This window comes from Dryobates pubescens, chromosome 8 (genome assembly GCF_014839835.1).
Source record: "Dryobates pubescens isolate bDryPub1 chromosome 8, bDryPub1.pri, whole genome shotgun sequence".
NCBI classification, from domain to species: domain Eukaryota; kingdom Metazoa; phylum Chordata; class Aves; order Piciformes; family Picidae; genus Dryobates; species Dryobates pubescens.
Genome location: NC_071619.1, coordinates 3,988,132 through 4,000,410, shown reverse-complemented (window position 1 = coordinate 4,000,410; position 12,279 = coordinate 3,988,132). Strand labels below are relative to the sequence as shown.

At 46.3% G+C, this 12,279-nt stretch overlaps 1 protein-coding gene across 1 annotated transcript in view; it reads left to right on the top strand.

The window, feature by feature from the left end:
• The window catches only part of SLC18A2 (solute carrier family 18 member A2), a 38,910-nt gene extending 32,032 nt beyond the window's left edge, over positions 1–6,878 (top strand). The window contains exons 11-15 of the mRNA XM_009909420.2: positions 219–270; positions 688–751; positions 4,077–4,196; positions 4,743–4,876; positions 6,540–6,878. Of these exons, the coding sequence (XP_009907722.2) occupies positions 219–270; positions 688–751; positions 4,077–4,196; positions 4,743–4,876; positions 6,540–6,647 (478 nt within the window). The 3' untranslated portion in view covers positions 6,648–6,878. The remainder of the gene's footprint in view (positions 1–218; positions 271–687; positions 752–4,076; positions 4,197–4,742; positions 4,877–6,539) is intronic.
• Positions 6,879–12,279: the final 5,401 nt, after the last annotated feature.

Genomic DNA, 12,279 nt, shown 5'->3' with positions numbered 1-12,279 from the left:
ATGGACTGCTCAGGGAGATGGTGGAGTCCCATCCCTGGAGGTGTTTAAGGAAAGGTTGGCTGTGGCACTTAGTGCCATGGTCCGGTCGATGTGGTGGTGTTAGGTCATAGGCTGTGTGTGATGGTCTCAGAGGTCTATTCCAGCCTCAATAATTCTGTGCTTCTGAGCTCTGATGTCTCGGTACCACCAGTCTCTGAATGCTTTTTCTTCTCTGGCAGGTGGCTCTGTGCTTTGCTTGGGATGCTCATCGTGGGAATCAGTATTTTATGTGTAAGTTCCAAGTGTTTGTGTCTCCATCTTCAAGTCTGTGCTTTCCATCTGTGAGATTTTGCTGGAGTTCCTGCTTTATGATACGCGATTAAACAGTGTGCAGCTAATAGGTTCCAGATCAGAGTCTTGAGTGCTTTCACATTTCAGTGCTTCAATTCACTTGAAGGTATAATGGTTATAAAAGGAGGAGGATGATCCTGTTTTTCTGAGCTGTCACTCAACAGTCTATTCTTGCTTATAATAGTAGGTGTGTCAGTGGTTTCATGGCACTGCTGTCTGAAACAGCAGCCCAGAAGAAGAATCAAACTCGAGCCTGCATGTCTGTACCAAGCATGCCATCACTACTCTGACAACTGACCTTAGAAAAAGAAAACTGTGTAGTGGGACATCATTAACTGCCTGAAATTTCCTTCACAGGTGCCCTTTGCTAAAAACATCTATGGGCTCATAGCACCAAATTTTGGAGTTGGATTTGCCATTGGTAAGAAAAAGCACAGTGACTTCTTGAAGTCTGTGGGTTATGTAGAGCTTCTTTTATATATGAAGTTACATGGAAAATTAGTTTTGTTACCACTCAGATCTCACAGTACAGAAGCTTGAGGTGTGTCCCACACTGGTAGGTAAGAGCAAGAAGGATTAAAGGATGGGCCATGAGGACAAGTAGAGGGCTGGAGTACCTCTCCTATCGGGACAGACTGAGGGAGCTGGGGCTGTTCAGTCTCAAGAATAGAATAGAATAGAATAGAATAGAATAGAATAGAATAGAATAGAATAGACCAGACCAGGTTGGAAGAGACCTTTGAGATCATCGTGTCCAACCTATCATCCAACATCACCTAATCAACTAAACCATGAAAAGCACAGAGGAGACCTAATTGTGGCTTTCCAGTATCTGAAGGGGGCCTACAAGAAAGCTGGAGAGGGACTTTTTAGGGTGTCAGGAAGTGATAGGACTGGGAGGAATGGAGCAAAACCAGAAGTGAGTAGATTCAGATTGGATGTTAGGAAGGAATTCTTCCCCATGAGGGTGGTGAGACACTGGCACAGGCTGCCCAGGGAGGTGGTGGAAGCCTCATCCCTGGAGGTTTTGAAGGCCAGGCTGGATGTGGCTGTGAGCAACCTGCTGTAGTGTGAGGTGTCCCTGCCCATGGCAGAGGGGTTGGAACTGGATGATCCTTGAGGGTCCCTCCAACCCTAACAGTTCTATGATTCTATGGTTCTGTGGCAGTTTGAACCTGGCTGCTTGCTAGACAAGCTGGATTCTGATGTTTGTCTATCCAAAATTGCTCCACTGACCTAGAAAGTTCTTTCAAACTGCTTTTTTGTTCATCAAGTAGGAGTATCCAAATCTCCTTTTCAGCTAATATGTGTGAACTTTGCTTAGCTTGGCCCATGCAGTCAGGCTGGAGTGGCAGCCATGGGTTGGTTTTTAGTGCTTGGCAGGTCAGTAAACCTTCAGGGGCACCTTCACACAGGAGGAATCATAGAATCAATCAGGTTGGAAAAGACCTCAGAGATCATCAAGTCCAACCTATTACCTAATACCTAACACCTCCTGACAACTAAACCATGGCTCCAAGTGCCACATCCAAGCCTTTTTTGAACACCTCCAGGGACAGTGACTCCACCACCTCCCTGGGCAGCACATTCCAATGGCAAATTACTCTTTCTGGGAAGAACTTTCTCCTTATCTTGAGCCTAAACTTCCCCTGGCACAACCTGAGACTGTCCTCTTGTTCTGATGCTGGTTGCCTGGGAGAAGAGACCAACTCCCACTTGGCTACGACCTTCCTTCAGGTAGTTGTAGACAGCAATAAGGTCTCCCCTGAGCCTCCTCTTCTCCAGGCTAAGCAACCCCAGCTCCCTCAGCCTCTCCTCACAGGGCTGTGCTCCAGACCTCTCCCCAGCTTTGTAGCCCTTCTCTGGATGTGTTCCAGCATCTCAATGTCCTTAAATTGAGGAGCCCAGAACTGGACACAGTACTCAAGGTGTGGCCTAACCAGTGCTGAGTACAGGGGCACGATGACTTCCCTGCTCCTGCTGGCCACAAAGCACTTGCAGAACATGAGAGGTGCAAGTGAATTCCTTCTGCTATCTATATCAAATAAGAAAATATAACTTTGACATTGAAACTGGGCTCTTTGTTTTTGAATGTTATTGGAGAGTAACTTTACCTACTCCTGAAAAGAATTCTTCAGGTTAGATTTTAGTGTCAAACAGCCACACCTTCTCTGGACACATTCAAGTGTCTCAATGTTCTTAAATTGAGGAGCCCAGAACTTGGACACAGCACTCAAGGTGTGGCCTAATCAGTGCTGAAGTGTGGTTAGGAAAGTGTGGTTAGTAAAGAAGCTGCAACACCACTACACATCCTCAGTATCTTGGCAAGTTTGCCAGCTGCCCTATGCTGCTTCTTGCCATTTCTGAAAGCATGGCTCAAAAGATAAGTTAAAAGCACTGTAATAATTTTTCTTGCCTGGAAGCTACTGCAGTCTTGCAGACCTTCAGTAAATGGAACTTCATACAAAATAAATTCCCCCCCAATGAAAGCTGCTTTGCTGCTCATGCAAGGGAAGAGCATTCACACAGACAGCTGCTGGGAAGTGTTTGATGTGCTTTAAGCTTTCCTCTCTCATTCTCTGGCAAGCATCACACACACATCCCTGCATGTCCATGCATGCCCTCAGACACTTTAGAGGTCACAGAAAGCACAGATGACAGAGTTATTGAAGAATAAGATAATGCAGATTGCTAAGAATTTAAACTTATTTAAGGATAAGCATCTTTTTAGTTGCTTTTGTATCACAGAATCACAGAAACATTCAGGTTGGAAAAGACCCTCAGGATCAGCAAGTGCAATAGAGAACCCTACTCTACAAGGGTCACCCCTAAACCATATCCCCAAGCACCACAGCCAAACCACCTTTAAATACATCCAGGGTTGGTGACTGAACCACCTCCCTGGGCAGCACATTCCAAACCCTGACCACTCTTGCTGTGAATTTTTTTTCCCTACTGTCCAGTCTAAACCTACCCAGTCCTAGCTTGAGGCCATTCCCTCTTGTTCTATCACTAACTACCTTTGAGAAGAGACCAGCACCAACCTCTCTACAATATCCTTTCAGGGAGCAATGAGATGTCCCCTCAGCTTCCTCTTTTCCAAGCCAAACAGCCACAGCTCCTTTAGTTGCTCTTCATCACATTTATTCTCCAGGCCCTTCCCCAGCTTTGTTGCCCTCCTCTGCACTGGCTCCAGCACCTCCACATCTATCCTGTATTGAGGTGCCTTTTAGCACATAGTCATTCAAGACATTGAAAGAAAAAGGACAGCAAAGCAAAGAGGAGAGGCAGAGGAGAGGCAAAGGAGAGGCTGAGGGAGCTGGGGTTGCTTAGCCTGGAGAAGAGGAGGCTCAGGGGAGACCTTCTTGCTGTCTACAGCTACCTGAAGGGAGGTTGCAGCCAGATGGAGGTTGGTCTCTTCTCCCAGGAAACCAGCAGCAGAACAAGAGGACACAGTCTCAAGCTGTGCTGTGGGAAGTTTGGGCTGGATGTTAGGAAGAAATTCTTCACAGAAAGAGTAATTGGCCATTGGAATGTGCTGCCCAGGGAGGTGGTGGAGTCACCATCACTGGAAGTGTTTAAGAAGAGCCTGGATGAGGCACTTGGTGCCATGGTCTAGCTGATTAGATAGTGCTGGGTGATAGGTTGGACTCAATGATCTCAAAGGTCTTTTCCAACCTGGTCTAGTCTAGTCTACTCAAACCAGCAGTATTTTCCTGAAATGTGTTTCCCTGCCCCATGCCCAGGAATGGTGGACTCCTCCATGATGCCAATTATGGGCTACCTGGTAGATCTGCGTCACGTATCGGTCTACGGCAGCGTGTACGCAATCGCCGACGTTGCCTTTTGCATGGGCTTTGCCATAGGTAAGTCCAGCATTCTCCCCCCTACAATGCACAGCTGAGCAAAGAGAATGTGCTGGGATGCCAGCTGTGACTCTCAGTGGCATTTGCAGGCTTTCTGTGCCAGGGTTCCTGTTTCCTATGAGAAAACAAAGCAGAGTCATCTGTTGCCCTTCTCTGCCATGCACCTTCATTAACTGTAAGAGGCTTGAAGGAGACAAATAGGATATCACTCTGAAAGAGGCGGCCTTGGACCATCTAAAACTTAGGCCATCTAAAACTTAACACCACAGATGTGCTGCTAACAGTCTGTGAGGGGAATAGCTCCCTTTCTTCCTTGAGAGCATGGTTCAGATGCACTCTCACTAGAAGCATCTTTAATTTCTTCAGCGAAAGCGGCGTAAGGAGCCAGGACAGGTTTCTGGTTTAATTACAAGCATCTCTTCCCATCCCTCAAACCAATTTGTACAGCAGGAGTTTTGCATATAAAATTAGTGTTGTTGAAAGTGACTGCTGCAAATTTCCTGTCTGAGGGATCTTCAGAAAAGGGTTTTTTTTCATTCACACAAGGTCCCTCTGCTGGTGGTGCCATTGCAAAGGCCATTGGATTTCCTTGGCTCATGACAATTATAGGCATTGTGGATATCCTCTTCGCTCCCCTCTGCTTTTTCCTTCGAAGCCCACCTGCCAAAGAGGAGAAAATGGTAAGCATAACCTGGCTTCTTCAGTTTGGGTCCCTTTGGATGGTTGTTTTGGTGGTATTTTTAATGAAGAGAGAAAAAGAAACCAAAGAAGGTAATTTAGGTCTCCATCTTCACCTCTAACTTCTCCAAAATGGGACCTACACAGTCCCTGGAGACTTTCAAAACCCACCTGGATGCACTCCTGTGTGGACTACCCTAGGTGATCCTGCTCTGGCAGGGGGGGTTGGACTCAATGATCTCCTGAGGTCCCTTCCAACCTCTAACATCCTGTGATGCTGTGGTTTATTTCACCCTTATGAACTCTTTTTGGAATGAACTCCCCCTTCTTTTTAATGCCCAAGATGGACAAAGAAAAAAGCTTTTCATTAGTTACATGTTACAAAGTCACAAATTTGATTACCACTCACCAGGGTCCAGCAGACATTCATCTGCAACAGCATCAGCTGTGGTGGCAACAGTATAAAAAGCATCTTTTGTTTTCCTTGAAGTTGCAGAACTGTATTGGCTGATTTTGCTTTATTCCTTCATGCAGCTCATCTTGGTGTTGTTTGGTTGGGTTTTTTGGGGTTTTGTTTATTTCCCCCATAGTCTTCTACAGCATATTTTGCTTCCTGTTTTTCCCCTCCTCCTTTTTCCTAGATACAGATCACCTGCCCTCAGAAATGAATGGCTTCTTTTAGCCTCTCTGTGCCATGGGACTTATCCCAACTCCTTTATTAATGTAACTTTACCCATGACTGAAGTTTCTAGAGCAGTCAGTGCTTCCCAGCCACTGGATGAGGTCTAAGAAGAATGATGCTTGGCCAAATCAGCACTGAAGGGTCAACACTAAACCATGTCCCTAAAGACCAGGTCCACAGGCTGCTTAAACACCTCTAGGAATGGGGACTCCACCACTGCCCTGGGCAGACCATTGCAATATTTGATAAACCTTTCAGTGACGAAGTATATCCTAACATCCAAACTTCCCCTGGTGCTGCTTGCAACCATTTCCTCTGGTCCTGTTGCTGAGGAGAGCTGGCCCCAGCTGGGTTAACCACCTCTGTCTTGCTGTTGGTGTCAAGCTGCAATATTTAGACACCACTCTTAGGAGAGCTGAGCAAGGCTGCTCTGGAACTCCACAGAAAGGGGTAGGGAAAAGCAAAGCTATTGCTAGGGAGACTTAGCTGGAAGCAGTAGGACTCCTCCTGCTTTTTCATCCAGCTTTTAATGGATGGAGACTAGTTCTGGCAAGCTAATGGAAACTGTATGGTGATGTCTTTAGGGCCAAGAGCCCACCTCACACACCTCGCAGGAGATTCCATCTCAACACAAGGGGGAACTACTTTACTGTAAGGGTCACAGAGCAGCTGAAACAGGCTTCCCAGAGCAGTTGTGGAGTCTCCTTCTCTGGAGACTTTCAAGGCCCATCTGGATGTGTTCTTCTGTGACCTGAGCTAGATTGTATGGTCCTGCTCCAGCAGAGGGGGGTTGGACTTGATGATCTCCTTGGTTCCCTTCCAACCCCTGACATCCTGTGATTCACTCAAACCAAAATCAGTTTGGGTTCTGTTTTGGCAGATGAAAGGTAAGTGCCTGCATGGTGGATGCAGCTGGATGGCTGTGTGGTGGAGCTGGATGCCAAGCAGAACTGTTCCTATCACCACTCTTTGCTTTCTTTTAGGCAATACTCATGGATCACAACTGTCCTGTGAAGACAAAAATGTACACCCAGAACAACATTCAGTCCTACCCCATCGGGGATGAAGAAGAATATGAGAGTGATGAGTAACAGGAAAAGCCATATGACCTATTTTGGTGTACAAAATGCAATGTTTCATGTGGAACATCTCATCCAGAACTAGGTTTTAATTGTACTGTACATTCCACAGCAAAATGGTCACGAAAACCAAAGGTGTGTTGCTATTCGTTGCCCATGGTTATAAAGCAGACTGCTGCCCACCTTACAAGGAGGAGGGAAAGCTTTTGTGGAGGGTTGGTCTAGCATTCATCTTTAATTTGTGTATTTAATTTTATCAGCTATTACACTTATTTTTTATCAAATGCATAGAGGAAATCTGTCCAAACATGTGAATTTTAACTATTTTGGGGGTTTTGAAGTCAACTCACTGACATCTAATACTTCATATTCTGTTTGGAGTCATGAGTTACTGCCAAGAGTTTGGGTCTTTCCTACCTTATTGGGAGGGGAAAAGAAAAACTGAAACTAATAATATATCCAAATTGAATCATAGAATCGACCAGGTTGGAAAAGACCTCAGAGATCATCAAGTCCAACCTATTACCTAACACCTCCTGCCAGCTAAACCATGGCTCCAAGTGCCACATCCAATCCTTTATTGAACACTTCCAGGGATGGGGACTCCACCACCTCCCTGGGCAGCACATTCCAATGGCCAATCTCTCTTTCTGGGAAGAACTTTCTCCTCAGCTGCAGGCATCCTTTTGAAATTGTACCCTTGTAAGTACAGGGAGAGGAGGTGAAGGCTGGAATTCAGAGTGCGGACATCACTGCCACGTTCTTGATCAACGTTAGGTCATACATTAGTAAAATAAGAGGCACGACTTTCTTGCCAGTTTAAAACAAAACAATCACAGAATGTTAGGGGTTGGAAAGGACCTTGACAGCTCATCCAGTCCAACCCCCCTGCCAGAGCTGGATCACCTAGAGGAGGTCACACAGGAATGCATCCAGGTTGGTTCTGAATGTCTCCAGATAGGGAGACTCCACAGCCTCCCTGAACCCCCTACAGCTCTCCCTGAACCACTCAGGCAAGGTTGGGGAAACAATATTTTAAACAGATGGAGTGCATTATTATTAGCCAGCACTACTTAATGATGCCTTAATTAATTAACCAGTTGTGCAACACAGGCCTCCCAACACACACACCACTGAGCAAACACATGGGCATGAATGTGCAGCCCCTTTCCCTTACGGGGAATAAGAACAGCACGAGGATGCTTTTTATATTTCTCGGTCTTTCATTTTTAACTTTGTTTTATATGCTGCTTAAGCAGCTGGTTAAGAAAAGCCACAGCATTTATTCTTAGCCTGTACTAAAAGTAAGCTGGTAAGCAGTCCAAATGAAAAACCTGGTTTCCATGTACTGGCATGCACAACTAGAAACTCAGTATCTAGCTGGTTTGGGAAAATTCATTAAAACATCAGCTTTGCTACAAATAATGGAAAAGGAGACCAATTCTTAATGAGGATCATTAGAGGGCTGGAGCAGCTCTCCTGTGAGGACAGACTGAGGGAGTTGGGGCTGCTCAGTCTGGAGAAGAGAAGGCTCTGAGGAGACCTAATTGTGGCTTTCCAGTATCTGAAGGGGGCCTACAAGAAAACTGAAGAGAAACTTTTTAGGGTGTCAGGGAATGATAGGACTGGGGGGGATGGAAAAAAAACTAGAAATGGGTAGATTGAGATTGGACATTAGGAAGAAGTTCTTTACCATGAGGGTGGTGAGAGACTGGCACAGGTTGCCCAGGGAGGTGGTGGAAGCCTCATCCCTGGAGGTTTTTGCAGCCAGGCTGGATGTGGCTGTGAACAACCTGCTCCAGTGTGAGGTGTCCCTGGCCATGGCAGAGGGGGTTGGAGCTAGATGATCCTTGAGGTCCCTTCCATCCCTGACAATTGTATGATTCTATGATTTTGGGGCACAGTTTAATGCAAGTCAAACACTGGTAGCAGGCACTGGAGGGGGGGGAAAATCAGTCTTTGAAAGCAAGCATTTTAAAACCAATCCCAACATCTTTATCAACCGTGGTGTATCTTTTCATTTGTAAGAATCCAGATCTTTATGTGCCTTCTTTCATGTACTTGCAGATGTTTTATGTACTACAGCATAGATCCTATGCTTACATCTAGTTTTGTAAAGCATATATACTCTGGTCAGAAAAACTATGGGAAAACATAGTGGAGCAAACTCCCAGCCTTGCTTTGTCGATAATGATGCATTCAGACTGCACTAAAATAAAGTTCTCTGAAAGCAGCTCATGGTCTGCTGGAATAAAGGAGGAGTAATTAAAACACAAAGAATGCCCTCCCCCCCCCCCCCCCCCAACCATGATTTGCCTTTTGCATTGTGGTTTACTGCACACTGGGGGCAGCAGGGAGGGAGAAGCCAACAGATTTTCTGAGTTGTGGGAAAGCTCTCCTCATTTCTAGTCCACGTGGAACTTAGGAGAAAAATTTTCACTTCAAGTCATAAATACAAGAAACTTCTTTAGCTAACTGTGATGGCTTCCAAAATCAATCTATGAGGCTCCTGATCTGAGATTCAGCATTTGGGAACCAGCTAAGGTCTGTCACGGGGCTGCTGGTCTGAGATTCAGCATTTAGCAAACAGCTAAGATCTATCCTGGGGCTGCTGGTCTGAGACTCACCATTTAACAAACAGCCAAGATCTGTCATGGGGCTGCTGGTCTGAGATTCAGCATTTAGCAAACAGCTAAGATCTATCCTGGGGCTGCTGGTCTGAGACTCACCATTTAACAAACAGCCAAGGTCTGTCATGGGGCTGCTGGTCTGAGATTTGCCATTTGGGAACCAGCTAAGGCCAAAATGAGCAGCACCAAGGGACACCTCTGTATATCCTTTAAATAAGAGTGAAGATTCTGAGAAAACTTTAAGAGACTTAAAAGTTGTGAAAGGCCAACCAGTGAGTCCTATCAGTGGCCTGAAAAATCCACTTGTAGTGATGCATTTTCACTTGTGTTCTTTTGAAAGGATGGGAATCCTTCCTTCAAAGCAGAAAGGTGTTTGGAGGTAGGCAGTAATATAGCTCATCACAGAATCACTATAGTTGAAAAAGACCTTCAAGATCATAGAACATGAGGGGTTGCAAGGGACCTTGAGAGGCCATCCAGTCCAAGCTCCCTTTCAGACCAGGAGCAGGTCACATAGGAATGCTTCCAGGCAGGTTTGGAATGTCTCCAGGGAAGGAGACTCCACAACCTGTCTGGGCAGCCTGTTCCAAGACTGTCACCCTCACAGTGAAAATGTTTCTCCTTATATTCATGTGGAACCTCCTCTGCTCAAGCTTGCAGCCATTGCACCTTGTCCCATTATCGGGCATCACTGAACAGAGCCTGGCTCCATCCTCCTGACACTGCCCTTCACATCTTCATAAACATGAATGCTGTCACTCCTCAGGCTCCTCCTCTCCAAGCTAAAGAGCCCCAGATCCCTCAGCCTTTCCTCAAAAGGAAGGTGTTCACTCAGTGATTTTTGTGGCCCTGCACTGGACTCTTCCAAGCAGTTTCCTTAGGTCCTTCTTGAACTTCTACTCCTCTGCTCTGCCCTGTGGGGCCAACATCTGGAATATTGTGTCCAGTTCTGGGCCCCTCAGTTCAAGAAGGGCCTCAAGAAACTGCTTGAGAGAATCCAGCACAGAGCAATAAAGATGATTAGGGGAGTGGAAGATCTTCCTTAGGAGGAAAGGCTGAGGGAGCTGTGTCTATGTAGCTTGAACAAGAGAAGCCTGAGAGGTGACCTCATTCATGTTAATAAAGGTGTGAAGGGAGAGTGTTGCAAGAATGGAGCCAGGCTCTGCTCAGTGATGTCCAACAACAAGGGGCAATGGGTGCAAGCTAGAGCAGAGGAGGCTCCACAGGAACATAAGGAAAAACTTTTTCTCTGTGAGGGTGAGAGAGTCCTGGAACAGGCTGCCCTGAGAGGTTGTTAAGTCTCCTTCTCTGGAGACATTGGAAACCTGCCTGGATGTGTTCCTGCATGACCTACTCAAGATGATTCTGCTCTGGCAGCGGGGGTTGGACGGGATGATCTTTCAAGGTCCTGTCCAGCCCCTACCGTTCTGTGACTACATTCCTTTTCTGCAGATAGAGCCAGGTTTCACCTGGGGCCTCACAGCCCAGCACCTTACCGTGGTTAGCTCAGCAGACCCACACAGCTCAGTCTTGTGTTCTCACGCTGCTGCTCTGCTCCTGCTTCACCAGACACCAATAGCCACGGTCATCCACGCTTGGGGTCTCCCTGCCACCACTTCCTCCCAGAAGAGCTATTTAGCAGTTGCTCTACAGTTTGGGGGAACATGTAAACAAAGCATTTTTGCAAACAGTCAGGAAGTCACTTTAGTCACAAAAAAATACACCACCCTCCCTCCCTCATCTCTCCCCTTCCACCTTGGAGTAATTTGGGTTTTTTCCTATCTTGTACATTTTGACCTGTGCCAATGTAAGTGTGGTAAAGCCACTTAGTTCATCTGCTTTCACGCCTTAGTCCTCCCCTGCAGTTGTTAAGTTTTATACATCTTTTATTCCAAATTTGAGGACAACCCCCACCAAGGAGAGAGAATTACAAGGAAAAACTGATTAAATAAAAGTGAACTAAGGATTGTAAGGATTTGTTTAATTGTAATCCATTAACCTTTTCTGCAGGACAGTGTAAGCAAGAAGATTCTTTCTGGAACAGTTTCCCTCCCCCTTCCCCCCAGTGTAACACTGGTGGTGGTCACTACCACCAACCTGCCAGTCATTTATTTGTGCAGTACTTGGAAGCCTTAAAAAAACCCCACCAAATTACATATGTAAGTTCTCTATATCTATTATCAAACTCTGCAGAATAAAGATGAGTATGCAAATAGAAGGAATGCAAAACCCAAATAATCCAACAGTCAGCAGGTTTTATTTAATGTAAACTAGGTGCTTTTCTCCCAGAGGGTTTTTTTCTCCTCCTTTAAGCCATGGCATGAGACAGTTACTGACCTGGGGGTAGGGGTTGACAGTAGGCTGACCATGAGGCAGCAGTGTGCCCAGGTGGCCAAGAGGACCAATTACATCCTGGCCTGCATCAGGAATGGTGTGGCCAGCAGGAGCAGGGAAGTCATTCTGCCCCTGTACTCAGCACTGGTTAGGCCACACCTTGAGTCCTGTGTCCTCTTCTGGGCTCCTCAATTTAAGAAGGACATTGAGACTCTTGAACATGTCCAGAGAAGGGCAATGAGGCTGGGGAGAGGTCTGGAGCACAGCCCTGTGAGGAGAGGCTGAGGGAGCTGGGGTTGCTTAGCCTGGAGAAGAGGAGGCTCAGGGGAGACCTTATTGCTGTCTACAACTACCTGAAGGGAGGTTGTAACCAGGTGGGGGTTGGTCTCTTCTCCCAGGCAACCAGGATCAGAACAAGAAGACACAGTCTCAAGCTGCACCAGGGGAAGTTTAGGCTCAAAAGATATTACCAGAAAGATAAATTGGCCATTGGAATGTGCTGCCCAGGGAGGTGGTGGAGTCACCATCCCTGGAAGTGCTCAAAAAAGGATTGGATGTGGCACTTGGAGCCATGGTTTAGCTGTCACGAGGTAATAGGTTGGATTTGATGATCTCTGAGGTCTTTTCTAGCCTGGCTGCTTCTACGAGATATTAAAACACAATGCAAAGGAGTTGATAAT